General features: G+C 41.0%; 1 protein-coding gene across 2 annotated transcripts in view; it reads left to right on the top strand.

The window, feature by feature from the left end:
• The window catches only part of LOC148416368 (uncharacterized), a 40,920-nt gene extending 19,343 nt beyond the window's left edge, over positions 1 to 21,577 (top strand). Inside the window, exons 5-8 of one of the 2 annotated variants that reach the window (XR_015867162.1) lie at positions 6,481 to 10,988; positions 11,094 to 11,281; positions 13,995 to 14,181; positions 16,916 to 21,577. Coding sequence is in view for 1 of the 2 variants with exons in the window: in XM_088427047.1 (XP_088283173.1) it covers positions 6,481 to 7,650 (1,170 nt within the window). In the remaining variant the exon portion in view is untranslated. Of the gene's footprint in view, positions 1 to 6,480; positions 11,043 to 11,093; positions 11,282 to 13,994; positions 14,182 to 16,915 lie in introns of those variants that run through there. The other variant, XM_088427047.1, reaches the window with a different exon arrangement.
• The last annotated feature ends 50 nt before the right edge of the window (positions 21,578 to 21,627 follow it).

Raw genomic sequence — 21,627 nt, 5'->3', positions numbered from 1 at the left:
CTGTGGAACAGAGATAGACAATCCCAGTAGATTAAAAAATCTTTTTTCCAAGATTTTTTTTTTTTAACAGACTCCTCATCGCTCCCCAGTGTGCGTTCTCAACAGGAGTTGTTTACGGTATTTAGGTCATGGTAGTCCTTTTCAGACTAATCATAAAGGTCTTTGTACCGCTGAACTTCAACAAGCAATATTTCATCCGCCATGATTTTCGTGCGAAAATTCTGGAACGTATGCGTTGCCAGAATATCTGGCTCTTGCAGACTCTACGTGGAAGGGTGTGGTTGCTGAAATGACATTTTGATGCGTGGAGCCGATTGGAGCTCGTGGATGCGTCAAGCATAAACCAAGATTAATTCAGCCTTATTCACCAAAAGGCAATGCAGCGATGTTATTTTACACACTGCAGTGAGAACGCGAGTAGTTGGTCTTACATTCACACCATGCTTCCGCAAAAGATGCAAATGTTGGAGAAAACCAAAAGACATAACTTTCTTGAATAAATAATAATCTAAATGTATTGCCTCAATGAACACGATTGTTTCCATGGGTGAAGCAAGTTGATACCCAGGGCTCTCGTTTGTCTCCGTCCAGGGGCATCACTAGACCTAATATTGTGCTGGGGTACAAAGAATTCATGCAAAGTGCATGAAAAAAAACATTTAGCGCTTATTTATCATAGAAAACTATTTTTTTTTAACTACACAATCATATCAGACTACAGTATGTTGCTGTCTAGATCTTTGACTACCACCTGACATTTACTGCGGTAATGCATCTGGCCTACTTATGCTCTTTACTCTAGACTTCTAAACCTTTACTGGTAAAAACAAAAATGAAGAGCAATTCATCTTTTTATATGTTTTTGGATCTATTATCACTAAAGTGCAAAAACCCTCATTTAAAAGTGTTGATGGAATGTGACTAAGACTGGATGATGTTGGAATCGTGTTGAATGTTTGAATAATGCTTGAATAGGTGAAAACTGAAATTATCAGATTGTTAACACACAAGAAAATCATAAGAATTTGAAAAAGTGTAATTGTAATTATGATTGTTTTTGTGAATACTTAAATGTAAATAAATACATTTTTATATATTTTTTTATAAATTATGATGACAGATTATTATAAAGTATTAAATATAATGAATGAACTTATGTCAAATTTAATAAACTGTTTTTAGGTAAATGTTTATAGTTACATGTCAATTCACCAAATGTCAAGTCAAGTCAATGAGACTGAAGTAGAAAATGAGAATTTGTGGGAAAAGGATAAATATTTCAATAAAAAAATGCATGCAGTCTTCTCATGAATATGTAGAATATGAAATTGGAAGTATCAAAATACAGTCGGCCCCCGGCTTACGAGCACCCTGATTTACGAACAATTCGCCTTACGAGCGTGGATCAGGGAGATTTTTGTCCTCCGCTTACGAACAAACCTCTCGCCTTACGAGCAATTCGACATGCCGGCCATTGAGTATGAAGAAATGTTCTCGTTTAATTGCGTCAATAAAATCAACAGTAGCGACATCATCAATCATCAGTAGATACTTGTGGCAGTAACGTGAACGCTATTGGTCTTACAACGTCACACTGACTGTCTCACTCACGGTGTCTAAATATATTACCATTTAAGTGTAGTGTTTGTACAGCTAAAGGGAAAAACAGCTGACATGAAATTAAATGTGCCGATTGCAGGACAAAGAATTGTCATTGGTTTAAATGTGTGTTTTTTTTTTAAAATTAATTGTCAATACATTCCAACCGTTTAAAAAAAAAAGTGCGAATAATTATCAGTCAGTCACGGAGATGCGAATATGCTATTGGTCGATTAAGGTCACCCGGTCTCACTCACGGAGATGCTATTGGCCGGCGTCACACGTCAATCACCGAAATGCCGATATGCTATTGGCCGAACGGAAGGAGAGAAAATTAGTGAAAAACGGAATGTTGTGAAGACTTTGCAAACTTTATCTGTTAGACATAGCTTCTAAAATTACTAGCAGCGGTAAAGAAAGAAATAAGAGGATGATGTTTTAGTATCTGCGTGATTTGCACCCTGACTGAAAGAGTTACTGTAACACTGTAAGACCAATAGCATATCTATCGCCGTGTTAACTTTGAGCGTTGGACTCTGCCCCCCTCTGCTTACATCCAGCTCAAGTCTCGTCGTTTCAAAGGTAAAAGCTATTTATCCATTGTATGAATTATATAATGCAAGTGTACAGCAGATTATGTCACTCAATTTTAATATATGTATACAGTGTGTCGATTTTACCTAAGGCTTCGGCGCGCGTTGCACGCATTCACGAATTAACATGGGTTTGGATTGCCCGCTATACGAGCAATTCGAGATACGAGCGTAGCCGCTGAATGGATTAAGTTCGTAACCCGGGGGCCCACTGTACATATATATAATATATATATAAAATGTAGATATACAAAATGTAGATATACAGAATGTGTATATAATATATATATATATATATGAGAACGAAGAAAGTGTAAACCTGGCGAGGGATGGAACCACGCACTCTCCACGTGCAAATCGGGTACTTAAACCAAAATTCCAATTGACAACAAATGGGACTCTGTCCTTTTGGGGATGGCTGTTGAATTGGTTATAAAAATATGGATTTATGGAAATAATATCCGCAATGCGTGAATAATTGGAATGATAGGAGTGATCCCTAAGGCTAAACGAAGGTAAATGTTGTGATTGTGCAATCGCAAAGCTTTAAATGTGAAATGTCGATTTGGCCATTATAAGTGAATGGGACTGTTAATTAGGGAAAAAAAAAAATATGGCAAAAAATCTGCAGTGTGTGAATTGGAATGTTGAGAGTGATCCTAAGGACAAACGGATTAGATAAATGTTGTAAATGTTAAATTGGAAAGCTTAAAATGTCAAATGTGTAATTGGCCATTAAAAATGAATGGGACTCTTTATTCAGGGAAAAAAATATGGTCTCTGCACGTGAACAAATTACCATATCATTTAGCCATATCTGCATTTCTTATGTGAATTGAATACTGTAACAATGAAGTACCATAGAAATTAAAATGTGCGCTGTGAAGTGATTATTTTTTTATTTTATTTTTTAACTGTGCCCTAGTATAAATATGTCTGGTGACGCCGGTGTCGACGTCCCTTCGTTCTAGACATAAAAAACTTTTGACGGGAAGCATACTTTCAAATCCATTTGCGTTCTTCGGATGCATATTTTTTATTTTATTTTTTTATTTTTATTTTTTACAATCAAAATATTAAACATCTGTCTATTCTTTTGTTCAGCAAAACTTGACCATGTAACAAACATTTTTGACAGCTTTGTCCACTATGTTTGTTTAGATCTCACAGGAAAATGAACGTCAGTCAAAAACAAAAAAAAACACAGCTTTGTTTACTTAGAATGAGAGGAAAAGATGATCAAGTAGATGACAACTAGATCTTGTCCCGACCTTGCTTCTGGGAGTAACTTCAAAACAAAAGCGAACCAGTGCCGTTCATTTCTTACGTTACTTTTTATAATGTGGAACTCCCAGGTGGAAATCAGAAATTTACTCGCCCGGAGCAGGAACAAAGCAGCGAGGAATGAGAGGTAAATGAAGTCCTAGCTAGCTAGGCATAAGTCTGTCTTAAATTCATACTAAGTTAGCTAACATTATTCCTTGTGTCAATACAACCATATCAATTTGCTGTACAAGTTGTTGGAATTTCCTTTGAGTTTCAACAGCATGAAACATAATGCTGTTTGTGGTCTGTTGCCTCTGCGTTGATAATTTTGAGTAAGCTTGTGTTAGACAGATATAGCTTATAGATCAGGGGTGTCAAACTCATTCTTATCGAGGGCCACGTTGCAGTTACAGTTTCTGTCATAGGGCCAGAATGACTGATAAAATACATTTTGGGTGTTTTTGTCACACTTCCAACTAGTTTTGAAATTAGAGAGAGGGTGAGGACAAAAAGCGCTTGCATTTTCCCCTAAACAATCTCAAATTGACTTAGAAAATGTGATATTTTGACTGGAAACTTGGATTGGAATGGGCGTTTCGTGGGCCGCGTGAAAATATGTGGCGGGCCGGATCTGGCCCACGGGCCTTGAGTTTGACACCTGTGCTATAGATGGTGCAATGGTTCTCAAATAGTCAATAGAAGAAAAAACATTTTTCTTGATCATCAAGCTGGGGGCCAAATTTTTAAACCATTCAATTTATTTCACAGAAAAATTGTGCAGTGGACGTTTGTCTTTACAAAGTTTTTGGGATCTATTTTTTTTTTTTTAACCCCAAATTGTAAAAAAAAAAAAAAAAAAAAAGGGGGGGGGGGGGGGGGTTACTGTTCTCAACTGACCGGCCAGGCAATCTTTCAACCAGCAACGCAGGCACCAATGGGGAGGGAATTTCAACTTCTGAGCGGGAGTGGTTTACATCAGTCGATTGTCGCGCCGAGAGCCAATCATGTGTCTTGTTGGAGTGCCTCTTGAGGTGATTGACATATTACCTGGCCAGTCAATTGAGAACAGTACAACTTATTTATTTCATTTTTTTGTCGTTGCGGAGGAAGTAAATCACACTCGAACAGCTGAAAGAGATGGGATAACAATACTACAATGACGTTATAATGTTTAATAATTTAAGATTTAAGTAGATATGTGTACTGCGGTACACTCGACGTCCGAGGAGTGCCCATGGCACGTGTATTTACAGTTTACTCGTCTGTCTGGCATGCAAGGAGCCTCCACAAGCGTGTCTTTTCGCAATATGGCTTTTTTTTTTTTTTTAATGAAAAAAAAAATCTGCGATGCACTGAGGGCGCGATAAGGGAGGTGCGAACTAGTGAGGGATCACTGTAATATATAATAACGTGTTTTATAGTGTTATTGTCATGAAGGGGCATTGGGTGTAAGGAGGGGAACCTAAAAATGCAGGGAAGCCAAGAGAAAATATCGCCTACAACATAGTGAGGAAAAATGCATAAAAGTAAAAAAAAAACAAGCAATGACCCCACAAGAACAGAATGCAAACTAGGGACTTAAACTTCACACTTACCGACGAAACAGCTGGAGAGAGACAAGAAGCAGGGGAAGCTGATTGGATGACACTAGGAGGGCAGGTAGACAGACAGACAGGCAGGTGCACAAGATCAATCAAGCGAGACACAGACAGGACAGGCAAGCGCAAAGGAACATAAACATGTACTTAAAAGCAAACAAAACTCACACGACCCAAAAAAACAACAAACCCCAACCAACCATGAGTTATATATTAGTCACTAATGTTAATAGAATGGTTTCAAATTTGCGTTTTTTTTTTGTTTGTTTTTTTACAGTAATTGTGGCCACAAAATACATATTTGATTCTACAAATTACTATACGCTGCACCCACAATATACTGATTTGTTGTCACACACTTAACTATAGAAAATGTGAAATTCCTGAAGAAATTGCGTTAAGGTGAAAACGCTGAAGAGAGGCGTTGAAAGCCTTCACACGTTATTCCTCTTTTTTATTCCGCCTGTTTCAACTCATTCCCTTTTTCATATTGATATCGATTTCATATCGATTTCATATTATTCCAATTAATCGTGAAATGACTGCTTCCATTTTTCTCATTTCAGTTATTTACAGATTTCCCACAATTCCATTTTCCACGCCAAAAATCCCATTGCTTTAACATTGGGTGACTTTACATTTCATATTGACAGCTTTCACTTTTCATATTTTCCATATTTAGCTCATACATCTCGCCTTTGGGATCATTCCAGTAATTCATACATTTCACTGTTTTCTCATAATTCCATATTTTTCACCCTTTAATATTTCACAATTCCTATTCAACGGGAGGATTGCCCATTCTTTTCCAATGGGAGATTTAACATTTCACATTTTAAGCTTTCCCATTTCAAATTCATAATATTTAACTCTTTCATTTCACCCCATGGATCATTCCCACCATTCCAATAATTCATACATATTAATATTTTCTCAATTCCGTATTTTTCACCTATAATAATTCATAATTCATTCCTTTCACATTCATCATTACTAATATTCACACATTCCAATAATTCATAACTCTTTTAATATTATTACCCATAATTCCTCATTCATTCTCACCGTCCTCACCAAAACTTTGTAACCTTTCTTCACCATTACTCATCCGATTTTCACCGTTCCAACTTTAATTGATTCCCACCATTGCTTGAATTCAATTTTCCTCTTCCCACAGTTCAAAATTTTCCCACAATTCCACTTTTTTCAGTTTTCCCCTTGTATCTTCTACATTATTTGGCCTATTCAAACCGGTGCAACTTTGTCATATTCAGAATATTTCACAGATTCAAGCCATTCAGACATTCCACGTCATTCCGCCCTTCAACGCCTCTCCCTTCAGTGTTTTCGCCTTCACACACAATTTATTCAGGAATTTAAAGAATTTTTCAAGTTTTTTTGTCTTTCTCTTGGACTCTCTTCAGAAGTGGAAGGAGCCGCTGCAATGCCCATTGTGCAGCAAGACCTGCAAGACCTCTGTGCAGCTGCGGGGCCACATGGTGGTGCACACAGACGAGAGGCCCTTTAGCTGTGCCACCTGCAGCAAGGGTTTCAAGAGCAAGGACACGCTACGTTTCCATCAAATGGTTCACACCAACGCCAAGAAGTACAAGTGCAACATGTGCGACGAGACCTTCAAATATGCACACTCGCTGACTGTGCACAAGCGCAAGCACACCGGCATCACTCCATTTGCATGCACCGTGTGCGGGCGCTCGTACCGCACCGGTACGGCGCTCAAGCGGCACAGCGTGGTACACACAGGCGAGAAGCCATTCACCTGCCACGTTTGCGGCGCCCGCTTCAGTCTCAACAACAATTTGAAGCGGCACCTGCGCATTCACACTGGTGAGAAGCCTTTTATCTGCCAGGATTGTGGAAAGAGCTTCTCAGATAACAACAAACTCAAGTCGCACATGCTGGTGCACGGAGCACGCAAGCCGTTCATGTGCGACTTATGTGGGAAGACCTTCCTTTTCAACTGCCGTCTGCAGATCCACCAAAAGTATGTCCATGCGGAGGACGACAAACACAAGGTGTTCTCTCCCAGGAAGAGGAACAAGCTCCCGGTTAAGCCATATAGCTGTAAAATCTGCCTGGCCAGCTTCAGTGCAGCCTGCTCGCTCAAGCTCCACGAGAAGGGCCACAGCGAGCACAAGGAGTTCTCCTGTGCTTTGTGTGGCAAGGCCTTCCACAACAAGTACTCGTTCCGCTCGCACCAGCGCTCGCACTCAGGCGAGAAGCCCTTCGTCTGCAATATTTGTGGCAAGGGCTTCATTCATGCCGGCAGCCTCAAGCAGCATGAGCGCATTCACACTGGCGAGAAGCCGTACAAGTGCGAGCAGTGTGGCAAGGCCTTTCGCACTGACGGAAACTTCTACCGTCACCTGCGCATCCACACAGGGGAGAGGCCCTTTGAGTGCACCTACTGTCACCGCAAGTTCCACCAGTCCAACCAGCTCAAGTCGCACCTGCAGATCCACACGGGCCAGAAGCTCTACTCGTGCCAGACCTGCGGCCGCGGATTCTCTGACTCGAGGCAGCTCAAGAAGCACAGCTGTGATGAAGCAATTGTTCCTGTGTTGTTGGCGTGAACACTTAATGGCCTGTCAATACAGACAAAAAAAAAAATCCCAAACACCATTAGGTGCTTTTCTGTGTGCAAATCAACTGCTATTTTCTTCCTTCTAAAACCAAATCTGCAGAGGCCCATGCTTTAAAAAAAAAAAAAAGACATTTTCTATACACTGGACAGCAAAACGTAACTCCCTCCCCTCCAAACCACCAATAAAGTCTGTACTGTAAAATTAATGACTTAACATCTGAGGTATCCGAACTCTTTTTCAATGATAGAGGCATGATGTAAAATCAAAGGATACAAAGGCCATTTAGACTTTTTTTTTTCTTCCATTTTGTTTAGCTTAACCAGGATTGGGTCATGGGGTTAGAAAGCCCAGACAAATCCTGCTGCTCACTGCAAAAAGAATGGATTACGGATGATAGCAGGCAGCAAATGACCTCCTACTTTTTTTTTTGAAAGCACTGATGTGCACCTATGAAATGATGGTATTGTTTTTTTGTTTTTTGTTTTTCTTATCCTGAATGTTCTCTGAGCTACTAATAAAATATAGCAAGTTATATGGAAAAACATGCTTGACACTATCTTTCAACCCGCCTGCAAATCCAAAGCGGAATTTTTAAGACCTAGAATATTTATGACACCCTGGGTACATCAAGAAGTTCTTGCGGTCTGTGTACAAATTAACGGCTGTCTATTAATTAAGGCTGGGTGCTCCAAAGTCTGCATTTATTGTACATGATGTAATTTGAAGTGTGACGAGACTCCATACTATAACCAAATTTACGCAGCATTCAGATTGTGGCTTTGTTTCCATTTAGTGAAGGGAACATGTTGTGCAAACAAATGCCGATTGGTTGGTTTAATTTGACCATTTTTTTCTGCAGGCATAAACATACTCAGAAAAAACATTTTTCATCCTTCTATCCATCCATTTTCTAAACTGGGTCGAGACTGAAAGAACAAGGTCTCAGGATGAGTTTCCTCCGCATGATGTCTGGGCGCTCCCTTAGACATAGGTTGAGAAGCTCTGTGATCTGGGATTGGGAGGGACTCAGTGTAGAGCCGCTGTATCTTCACAGTGAGAGTAGCCAGTTGAGGTGGTTAGGACGCCTTCCTGGTGAATGTGCCAACACGAGGAGGCCCCTGGCATGATCTAGGACATCCTGGGGGGACTATAGCTCCTTTCACGTCACAGGAATTCTTCCGCTGTACCCAAATAGCGGAAAGAGATCCCCATTTAATTCACACAAAAAAATGTTTCAGTTAGGGACGGTTCCGCTGACCCTCTGTGCGGAACTTTCTGAGCTCCGAGGGTCTCCTCCTCTGTACCCTGGTAACTCGAGAGAGCTGTACTGGTTGGTGTACCTGATTGGTTGGTTGAACTTGGGGTGTGTTGTTTGGCTATCAGCTAGCTGCCATTATGCTTTGTTTTTCATTGTATCCAGTTTCATATCTTGAAATAATGGAAGGAGAGAAAATTGATAGGTGGATGGGTGCTCTGGAACAGACTCTACTGCATATTGGCGGAGAAGAGGACATCCAACTCCAATTTGCTTCAACTACAAGAAAAGGCGAGTCACTGACCGGAATGCCCACCATGAACGCGTTTGTGACGCGGAGCTTTAAAAAAATATTAAAAACAGAACACTTACAACAAGATTTACGTCCCAGTAATCTGGATCATCAATTTGCTACATTTTGGGCTCAGTCTGCGTATCCCTGTTGCTGTGAACCCTCGCTACTTCGCAGTTCCACTATCATGGATTTTCCACATCCCACATTTGTTTTCCCATTACGCGGATTCACTACATTGCTGATTTTACCACTACACGGATTCACGACCGCAGGTTTTCTTTTCATTACGTATGTATATTTTACGTGAAATCGCTTCTGCGACGCCTAGCTGTAGCTGTCGCCCGCCATTTGGGAGTGAATGAATCCGCCGTTCGCTACATTAAGAAGGATGAGGTGAACATGAGGAAGACTGCTGCCATCACCTTTGGCAATTCAGTGAAGCCAGTTGTTATGACTCATCATAAAACGATCATCCCTATGGAAGATGCTTTAGCAATCTGGATTGCTGACTCCCAGAACAAGAACATAGTGAACCCCTTTCATTTCAAGTCTTGTGCAGCTGCGGTCGTATTAGTAGCGGCCTGGACGTTCAATTAAAATCTCATCTGTGCATGATCAAAGTTTATTACAGTGGAGAGTTTACATTTGAAATGCCATTTTTTTCGCGAAGAAATCTAGGTAAGTCATTCCCAAAGGTGTATGCTTCTCTGTCTCTTCCTCCTGCCATTGTGTTAACAACGTGTAACGGGGTGTGTTTCATGAGTTACACAGTATGAGTTTTAATCGACTCCCGTCCCACAGGGACATTCGTGTCAGTCATGAGGCACACCCACAGCAAAAGGCACACACATTGTTGTGGCAGAGAAAGACACGGCGTAGGTGTTCTGGCTCCTTATGAGCCATTGTACCGTTTCTGTGGTTAAAAAACTGTTCATTTCGTTCATTTAAAAGTTTGCGTGAATGTGAAAGGACAACCGGATCCTGTTGCATTGTGCACTTCCTGTTTTCCCATCGAGCAAGAAAGGAATGCTTGAATGGCGACCACTCCCTAGTTCTCAAGTCTTGAGCCAAGCACAGCCTGTATGTATATATGTTTGTTATGTTTAGAGTCGTACACGTTTGTTGGGGTTATTGTCTGAATGTTTGTATCATAAAGACGGGGGAAATCAGTTCGCTTATTGGGATTAGCATCGAGCTAGCGGATAGCACATTAGCTCGAAACTGTTAGCATGCTTATCAAACCTCGTGCTATGCCATGCGGCATTCAAGTGGGCTAGTTACTTTGTTGTATTTTATTTGCCGCAGCATGTAAATAGTCTTCATGTTTTTCTTGTTTCAGTTTTACACCTACTTTAAAGCATCTAAAGTGATTTAAAAGGGGAAGAATCACCAACAGGTGTCTTTTTTGGAGGAGTTGACTATCTGGCTAGCTAGCTGAAACGTCAGCGAGGGCAGAAAAGTAGGAATAATTTTATATTGTACATTTGCTCAACCATATAGAAGCTGTTTGCAGCGAGAGACTGAACAATTAGTTAAACATATTAGAAGCAACTTGTATTGGAAGAACGTTTTGCAGCTAGGCCAAGGGCTTTTGGGCCCTAATCAAGATCCCTAACTGGAGGATGACGCCAGACCCCTGCCAAAAGAGACGCATGAAGAGGAGAGGTTGGAGCTGATAAGCGGGCAAAATAAATGACTCAGCAAATATGTTCCAATTTGACATGTGATAGTGTTGAATAAAAAAGCAAGGTGGAACGGAGGACTGCAGAACGACTGGTGAGACTATTCACTGGTTGGAGCCAGTCCGTTCTCCTTGCGCAAGTAAAACTGTTTTGGTGTCTTTGCTCCTTCATTGAGTGGTGTTTTTCTACAAATGTCTAGTGGATGAACCTGACATTTAATTGATGCCGAAACACGGGATCACAAGATACCTGAGGTTTCCAGAGGCAGAGTCGACAACCGGGCAAGATCGTGGCCACGGCAGTGAAACCCTTTTTGGAGACTGGGCCTCAACTCCGCATCTGGAGGCTGAGGGTTGACGTGAATCCGAAGAAGTAAGGACACCACTGGTGAGTAATTTACACACATACATAAATGCTCGTAGAGGATAGACAAGGGGTCTATGCCATCTGTGAAAACCTTGAGAATACTAGTCCCTATCAAGTAAAGAGATAGAGAAGTCTATAAAACTGTGAAAAGGGCGGCGGTGCGGTACGTACTTAAACGCCGCGTGGTAACAAAATGGTATTTCAAGTGTAACCCTCTATTGTAATAATCTGACCATGTACAGATTAGACATTAATTTGGGCCGCTGCGCGAGACTTCAAAGGAAAGGGGGAACAGTTCACTTACTGTCCAGTGTATAAGGTTTAGTCATTTAAGATTTAAGTAAATATGTGTACTGTAGTAATATTTGTCTTAAATAATATGTATAGCATGAAGACATTTCATGTAAAATAAATAATTAAAAAATAATAATAATTTGTGAAAAATGTGGGCGCTACTTCGCGGATTTTTGGTTATTGCAGCTGGTTCCAGAACCTATCTACTGAGATAAACAAGGGTTCACTTTATAGCTTTGGCACAGTGGCGGTCCATGTGTTTCACACTTAGGCCTTCAGTGATGCAGCCCCCTCAGAAGCACTCGTACGCATTATTGGTCTACACAGGCTATTTTCCGGAGCCTTTAAACATCAGTAAAACCATATCAGCAATTAATACTTATCATTATATGTGATACTGCCGGAACTTAAAATACTAATAATTTTATATTATTTGTCTGCTTAAAATAGTAATAATTTTATATTATTTGTCCACAAAGTTACTGGGCTACACAGGCTATTTTCCGGAGCCTTTAAGCATCAATAAAACTGCATCAGCAATTGATAGTTATCATTATATGTGATACTGCCGGAACTTGAAATAGTAATAATTTTATATTATTTGTCCGCTTAAAACAGTAATAATTTTATATTTTTTGTCCACAAAGTTTTATGAAGGTCACCAAGTTTCATGTTGGCGCGGCATGTTGGTGACGGATGTGGGAAGGTGGATCTACAATGCAGGGAGGCAGGATGAGATGGACTCAATAAAACGATTTATGACTCGCAGAAGCTGAGTGAACTACGAAACACTAGAGCTACAAGAGAGCTTGAAAACGCTCATGACGGGTGACACAAATTACACTAACGACAGATGCCATGGAAAAACACAAATCCAAAAGCAAAATAAGTCAAACTCCACAAAATAAAGCCACAATAGGAAAAAACCCAGACAGAACGTGACATCAAAAGTAGGCAAGCTTTAAAAAGATTGTACGCTAGATAACCAATCACACTTTAAGAACATAAAATTATTTCTTTACCACTAATGGAATGAACAAAAAATTACAAAAACATATTAAAAATGAAAAAAATCCTTGACTCACCAAAACGTGTCTCCCGCTTCTTTCAATTCAAAATCCATTCTTCTTTCTTTCTTTCCTCAGAAAGCCTTCAATGACTTGCTTGTAGAGTTTCTGCATTTTATTTCCAATAATAAATCCTTTTGTATTGACATGGAGGCCAATGCTGAAAGTCACATTGGTCCAATTTCCATTTTGTTCTTCTTCAGCAATTGTGGGTTTAAAAAAAAGCGAGCAGAGTTGAATTTTCTTGTTATGTCCGCGGGTCTGGCTTTGATGTATGCTATGGCTTATGGTTGCTGTGAGCTTATAGTTGAGCAACATTTTTTTTATACTTTTATTACATTTTTTTAAAAACTTTATTTAACTACTTCCAACGTTAAACACGGTGGATCAATATACCACCGCCTTCGTGCAGTGAGCATCCAGTCGCATCACGTTCAACGTGAGGCCTCTTGATGGCGAACTTATGGCTGATTGACTATAACAGCTGTCTATTAAGCATTAGAGCCACTGACATAACCATCTGCACTTGTGCAGAAGTCTGCGACGTGTTGATGCGAATGCCCTGGCTTCTGGCAAAGGCAGATTTCACACAGGATAGCGACAAAAGTTTGCTGAATTCTAATTGACTAAAAACTTACATAAAACAACAGCACTGCAAGGAGCGCGAGCAAATGGATATAAAATGACACAAAAATAACGGATATATATATATATATATATATATATATATATATTATATATATATATATATATATATATATACAGTGGGCCCCCGGTTAAGAACTCCCTCTTTCACGAACTTTTCATCTTACGAACGTGGACCGCGGCGTTTTTTGTCCCCCTCTTACGCACAAACCTTTCGTCTTACAAACAATCCAACAATGCCGGTCAATGTGTCCGTACTATTTTTTTTCGCTTTGCTGCATCAACAAAATCAACTGTTCTCGCATGTCACGGTAACGCCGATATGCTATTGCTCTTACAATGTCACTCTCAGTCACGGTGTCAGTCACTGAGATGCCGATATGCTATTGGTCGATTAAGGTCACAGTCCTGGTCTCAGTCACGGAGATGCAGATATGCTATTGGCCGGCGTCACGTCAATCAAAGAAATGCTGATATGCTATTGGCCGAACGCCTTCATCTAGCTTGATGGCACAGCTGGTCGGTGTTGTGAAGACTTTGCAAACTTTATGTTAGACATGACTTCTAAAATTGCTAGTGGCGCTAAAGGAAGAAGTAAGAGGATGATGACAATAGAAACGAAGCAGGAGGGAAAAAAATACGAAGGAGGCGCACGCATAGTTAACCTTGATCGTGAGTATGGCCGTAACCGCTCGGCAATCTTCTAAGAGCAATACTTTCCTTGCCAGGGGGACGGACCTCGGTCAACAACAACATGCAGAGGCTTCTTCTATTATGGATTAAAGAGAAGGAAATCGCCGGTGATATGTTCTAGTTGGAGAAAAGTTCTCGGTTAAGAAAATATATAGATAAATTCTGCGGGTTTGTCTCTGCTCCCCTCCGCCTCCACCCAGCTCAAGTCACGTCGCCCCAAAGGTAAATATCATTTTTCCTTTGTATATTTAACTTAGCTGTACAGTAGATTATGTTACTAATTTTCAATATGTGTATAAAGTTGTGATGTTTTTACCTAAAGTTTTTGCACGCATTCACTAATTAACATAGGGTTGGATTGCCCCTCATACGAGCAATTCGAGTTACGCGCGTAGCCGCTGAACGGATTAAGTTCGTAACACGGGGGCCCACTGTAAATATATAATATAGCTTTAGTAAAAATAATTGTAAAATGAAATTGACTTTTATTGTAGTTATAATTATTATACTTATCAGGTTGTTTTAGCCTAGCAGAGAAGGCCTTGCTGGCCCTGACAGACCACCACTGCATAAACAACATGCCGAGAGACGCTGAAACGCCAGCCGAAGGTGAGCGTCGGCAAACATGTCCATCAGCGACGTCGGCTCCTTTCTACTTCTCGTTGTTGAAGCAAACTGGCATTGGATCACGGAACACTTGTCACAGAGGGGGCGGGACGACAGCCAAGCCTGCCGAACCTTTCCCTCACCACCTCCCTTTTGGTCCTTTTATTAATCACGGGGGAGAGCAGTGCTTGAAGAACCACTACAGAACTCTATTTAAAACAGTTTATTCTTTCGTGGCCATTGTCCAACCTTAAATACTAAAAGTCAATCATAAAATGCATGCAACTGTCCTTTAAAAAACTAAAAGTCCAACTAAAACACACTGCAACTAAAAACATACGGTCCGTCTGGCTTCCAAGAGTCTGTTGGGGGGGGGGTTACCGCTCAAGACACAGAGGAAAGGGCACAGCAGGCAGCCACTGGCAGGGGTTGAGCACAAAATGCTGCGGCCAGGAGAAATCATGCTATTGTGGCAGAAGCTCCAGCCTCTGCCACTTGCGTACACAGGCCCTTCTCACACTGCAGTCAGGCTGGAACTCAGCAGGGCCTTGGTCACTTGGCTGCCCACCCCTCCAGGTCCAGCCACCTCTTGATAGCATTGTCCTCAATTGAGTTTGTTGACCCGTCCACAGCCCTCACGTCCACCACCGGGAGCCACCCAGCCCCCTTAACCACTGTCTTTAAATAAAGGATTGGAACTCCGCCCTTGATTGTGACGTGCCTCTGGCCAGCATGTCTAGCCTGATTGGCTCAGTTAGAGTACCTTTCCATCTTCAGTTGGAAGCAGCTGTTACTAATCTAATCAGCACCACTCAAGCAAAGACCAGACTAAGTCCACCACTTACACATGCATCAAACAGCAACTGTAGCGGGTGTCCAAGTGTGTCAGGGATGAGAAAAAAAACATCTCAGATGGTAGCATGCACTTCCCTGAAAGCTCTGCATCTCAAAGCACATGAGGGGGGACATGGAAATTGCTTGCTCTGCAAAAAATCCCGCTAGGGCTGACAGGGCAATTCCACCTCATACCCACGGTTAACTCCATTGCGTTGCGCTGTTCCATAGCACAACACACCGATGTTAATGAATGAGAGCAATTCTATGAGGTCAAAACTCTAGCAAAAGTATTCACAAATGCGTATTTCAATTCACAAATGCTTATTTGAATCCACAAATGTGTGACCAAAGTCACGAATGTGTATTTCATTTGTAGCAAAAGTATTCACAAATGCGTATTTCAATTCACGAATGCGTATTTCAATCCACAAATGTGTAACCAAAGTCACTTAAGGTGCAACGAGAACCACAAATGTGTAAAGAGATTCACAAATGCGCAACAGAAATCCACAAATGTGCAACATAAATCACACATGTGTAAAGAGATTCACAAATGCGCAACAGAAATCCACAAATGTGCAACATAAATCACACATGTGTAACGAGGTTCACAAATGCGCAACAAAAACCCACAAATGCGCGATGATAGTCAAAATGTATACATTGATTTGAGCTGAATGCATACATAGGTCTGTAATCAGGGTGATCTACGAACATTTGGCCTTTTCCTGGATTTCCTGGAATCTTCCATGTGACTTTTGCTACAGTCCTGTGGCGGCAAAGGATTCAAAAATGCGTGCAGGGATTTGTAAATGCGTGAAGGGATCTGCAAAAGCATATCTGGGCATTTGTGTGTGGGTCCATAGCTACTCGTTCTAACCACTAGGGGATACGGCTAGTACCTCAACTATTCACAAGCAGGCTTGAAGACTCGTTACATTATTCGAGCTTTCAAAGTTGTTTGGTTTTTGTTTTTCGAAAACAAAAAACAAAACATCGACCCATTTTCTATTCAATGGTACTGTCTAAGTAGCATTGATGTAATATTCTTTAAATTAGAAATAATGTAAAAATAAAATAGAAATAAAATGTTAACACATTAACATAAGCTAATGACAAAAAATGGATGAAGTTTCCCCACTCCTGCGAATTAGATGCCACATTCAACAGTGCGCATTCCCTTCTTTTTTTTTTTTTGCTTAAGTAGAACTACTGTATTGCCAGGTTTTGCTCATCAAAGAAGGTCACGCGAAATCAATGCCCCAAAACACTACAAATTATTCCAAAATGTGTTATCCGAAATGGGAGACGAATACAATTTTCATGTCAGCAACATTTACCTTTTGTTTGTGAGAGACTGCCTGTTGTAATAGGATATGGGAAATCCTATCCAAACACTCTAGTTTGAATATTCCCATATCGGCTGTTAAAATGCATTTGTCCGTACTATACTCTGCAGTACATTTAATACGAACATATGTTAATGTGTTAACATTTTATTTCCATTTTATAGTGGCATTCCAAGCATTTCACAATGGAGCGGAGCGCGACGGATGTGGTGGAATCGCCCAGCGCAACGACAGACGCAAACCCGCGCCCACTGCTTGCGTCTGCGATCAGTTGCGATGCGCCGCGCAGCATCACACATTCCTACCATTCCTTGGGAAGTCGAACTACGCATGCGTGGGGATCATCAACTCAGTCGCTTGTGTTAAGTTTGCTTGGAACACTTCATTGCATAAGCCTAAAAAGGGCTTCTCGGGTCTCCGAAGGCGAAGCTGCACGGGTCCCATTCACTATGAAGCCGTGAATGCCGTGCTAAAACAGCCGTGGTCAAATCTCTCTCCTCTCCCTCCTCTCTTATGCGCACGTCAATCAAACGCGCTAACACATTAATTCAAAACAGGAAACAAATGTGAATAAATGAAAACACAATACATACTAAATATGTTACACCTGCTTCATTTACAATGGGTTAGGGTTAGAGTACGAACATACAACATTCGTTTAACTTTGAAGTGAATTAATTGAACCGCGACTCAAACAGTAATATATTTGTACACGTTAGTGCCGATTAACAGGAGGAAAATGTTTGCTCCTTTTGTCTCGATGGCATTGGCACAGACGAGCAAAAGCTTGCACTCGCTTACGTCTTCATTCAATCAATCAGCAAAAGAGAACACAGTTTTGCTTTTGTAAGCGGATGTAGACAGACCACTGTGGCAAGACAAAGAAACCACACATAGCTGTGCTAGTGTACGTCTCTACTCTTCGCATGCCATCACAAAACTGCACAACATTGTCCAAATAATCATAGGCATGTTGGAATGAACCTTTGATGCTTTATCAAAGGTTCATAACAACATGACTACTGGGTGAGAGACCTGTTACTAGTGCCCGCCACACAGCTCCCCCCGGAACACCCAGAAAGGCTTAACAAAAACCCCACAGGGTATTCACCAGTCTGACACCCTAAGTACACAGTCCAGTCCTGGGCGGATGTGACACCAGGGGCCCCAGTGCGACAGGAGTAAGGGTGAGACACTCAGCATGAAAACCACGTGATGGCGTTGCCAAATGGATGTTCTGTGGTTCTGCAGGAGCCGGAGTGAAAGCTCGGACCAGCCCGTGCCTGGGTCAAAACCTGCTGTGGCACCACCACCAGCTGACCCGCTCCGATGTATACCAGGACCATACCGGCGGGTATGGTGATTTCGAGGGGCACCTGGATGATGCTGGCTTGAGGCCTACTACTGAGGCCGGACGGACACCAGTGGTGGATGAGGCCACCCTGCTGAATGATCCCGGTCGACGGCCTGGGACTTCAGAACTGGACTGCACCAGTCATTTTCACCAGTGCCTGTACCAGCCTGTTGCTGGCTGGCTTGAGACCAGGGGCACTGTGGGACTGTATGACAGGAGAAAGGACCCTTGGCGCGGTTGCTATATATTTTGCTCCCACTACAATTAAAAATAGGCTGGTTAGGTGTGTTTCACATTGGACTCTGATCCCATCTATTATGTTTTAAAAGATCAGATCATCTTGGTCCAATTAAAGCAACTTTTACCGTTTTGGCAAGACATAGGACTTTGAGTTAGCATACAGGCCACGGCCTTAATTGAAAAGTCATAAAAGTTGAGAACTTTCATTTACCCATGTTTCAAAGCTTTTCTGACCATTTTTCAGTTAATTTACTCAGGCATTGCACAGTACATGAAAGTGTAGAAAGTAAGATTTTTATCCGTCACTAAGTGGCGCTGTAAATGATTTGGAAGTTTATCACATAGCTGTAGTAAGGGCACAACTTTTAAAGTCCCTACAAAGCTTCAGATGGTTTGAAGCTGTTACAGCTGCGTTATTAAGGATTTTGTCACACTTGGCGAAGGAAATATTCAACATAATTTGAAGCTCCACCCACATCTTACATTACATGGGATCTTCACGATTTTTGGGATATTTGTGCCGCTAAGTCTGATATTGGTCCATGCCAACGTAGAACTTAATTGGGTGAACCGTTTAAGAAAAGAAGGCACGAGTGTGAGACCAGCCGAAGTACAAGAACGGGGCGAAGATGTGCATTAAAAAAAATCATAATTATTTTCTGTACATCCTAGCACACGATTCCCATTAACTTTTTTTGTATGTCTAACAGTCCTACATATGCCTAAAAAGCTTGGTAACTGTAGGTCAAACCAAACAGGATTGACTGTAATGTTTCGACTAATGACATTTTTGGCTGCCACTAGGTCTAGGAATATATGTTTGTCGATGTCTTCAGGAATGGACTCTCATCCAATGTGTCAAATTGTGAGAAGATCAGATCATCTGGGTCAAATTACAGCAGCTTTTACTGGTCCGATAAATTTTCAGAATAAAAATGGACGTGGAAGCCACGCCCATCATCGAAACATCGTAAAATTTGGAGGTCAACTGGCCTGTATAGAGTCTTGTCTGACTTAATTTCAGCGATATTACTTTGACGAAACACACCTATAAACGTATTTTTTGTGCTCAGCTGAGCACATAAAAATGTTTTAAAAAATGCTATATTTTTGGCTGTCACTAGGTGACGCTCACACTACGACAAAAAATACGTTGATAGTGTTCCGCATTGGACACCAATCAAAAATATGAAATTCCGAAAAGATAAGACCATCTGGGTCCAAATACAGCAACTTTGTTCGTTTTAGCAGGACATTGGACTGACATTTGTTCACCATTTGGTTGCCCTATCAGTCATGCAAAATTATATTCCACGGATGTGTGAAATGCATGAGTGTTGATGTTTCTGTAATGTTTCAGATTTTTCTTTGCTTGTACAGCTGAGTTATTAAGGTTTCTGTCACGTGGCGAAGAAAAACACATTTTGAAGCCCCGCCCCCATCATATTTGTCAGAAGATCTTCACAAAATTTGGATCAATTGTGCCACCCACTCTGATAATACACAACAGCAAATTTGAAGTCGATCGGGTCAAGCATTTGGGAGAAAAAAGCAGTTCGGGACCTGCAAATGAGCAAAAACGGGCCAAAAGTGCACATTCAAAAAGTCATAACCCTTTTTCTGTACATCTGATCACATGGCTCGCACTGACTTTTATGTAGGGCTCCAGGTCCTACATGAGGCCACAAATTTTTGTAGCTTTTGGTCAAATGGGCCAGGACTGAGAGGCAATTTTCCACTCATAAGGCCATTTTGGGGCCAATTACAGCCACTTTTTTCGTGTTAGCGGGACATCTGACTTTTGAGATGGCGTGCAGATCACGCCCATTATCGAAAAGTCGAAACATTTTAAAACCTTAATATTCCATGTCTTAATGTTGTTCTTACCAATTTTCAGTTATTTTACGCAAACAGACTGAGCACAATACATGAAAGTTTAAAAAATGTCATTTTTATCAACCACTAGGCGCGCCAGTAGCTATTTCAAAAAAATGTTTTCAAAGGTGTTAAAGGCATAAGTTTCCATGTGTCTATGAAGTTTCAGATTTTTTAAGCTTGTAGATCAGAGTTATTAAGGTTTTTGTCACTCTTGGCGAAGAAAAAAATGAACACATATTTTGAAGCCCCACCCGTATGATATATGTCAGCGGTTCTTCTCCAAAATTTGCCCAGTTGTGCTACTATGTCTGATATTGCATCAGGGCAAATTTGAAGGCGATCAAGTAAAGCGTTAAAGAGAAACAAGGAGCAGTTTGCGACCTGCAAACGTGCAAAAATGGGCCAAAAATGCACATTCAAAAATTCATAACTATTTCTGTACATCTGTGCACATGGCTCGCGTTTGGCTATTTTGTAGGTCTCTAGGTCCTACATATGTCTAAAAAAATTTGTCGCTCTAGGTCAAACAGACCGGGGCCAGCTGCAATTTTTCGACCTTAGGCTGCAGAGCCATTTTTTTGCATTGTTTTAGGAAAACACTAAAATATAAAATTTTTAACCAGGCCCAACAACTGTGCAAAATTTGGTTACTTTTCGTGCATGTTTAGGCCCTCAAAAATGGAAAAGTTCTTCACAGTAAATAATAACTAGATCTGCAAGCAGCTATAAAGGGCCCTCGCAGACCTGTGCACGTTGGGGTATGAACAGGTCGGGCTATGAACAAGGACTATGAACGATGAAAAAGTAGTTGTAGATGACTTCATTGCAGAACTCTTACCAAATATGTAAAATTTAGACAAGGTGGGACAATATGGGTGGAGTTACTGCAGCTTTTTTGTTCCAATTTTGTGACTTTCAATGCCATATAGGCCACACCCACTGTCGAAACATCGTACTGATTTGTGGGGGGCATAAGGCATGGCCACTGTCTTTACAGAAAACATTTAAGGGATATCACTTCAAGGGACTCAGCAGAGTACAATAAAACATTAAGGATTTGCTATATTTTTTGCTTCCACTAGGTGGCGCTCGTACTATGATAAAAAATAGGCTCGTAGGTGTGTGTTTCACATTGGACTCCCATCCCATATATGAAGTTTTAAAAATATCAGATCGTCAAGGTCCAATTACAGCAACTTTTACCGTTTTCGCGAGACATCGGATTTTGAGTTGGCATAGAGGCCACGCCCTTTATTTAAAAGTCATAAAAGTTGCGAACCTTAATGTTCCAATGTGTCATAGCTTTTCTGACCATTTTTTAGTTCATTTAGTCAAACAGGCATTTCACAGTACATAAAAGTATAAAAAATGAGATTTTTGTCCGCCACTGGGTGGCGCTGTAAA

The sequence above is a fragment of the Hippichthys cyanospilos genome, chromosome 11 (assembly GCF_059441005.1).
Source record: "Hippichthys cyanospilos isolate Australia breed blue-spotted pipefish chromosome 11, RoL_Hcya_1.0, whole genome shotgun sequence".
Classification (NCBI taxonomy): Eukaryota; Metazoa; Chordata; class Actinopteri; order Syngnathiformes; family Syngnathidae; genus Hippichthys; species Hippichthys cyanospilos.
Note: the sequence above shows the minus strand (reverse complement) of the source record. Positions and strands in the feature narration are given on the sequence as shown.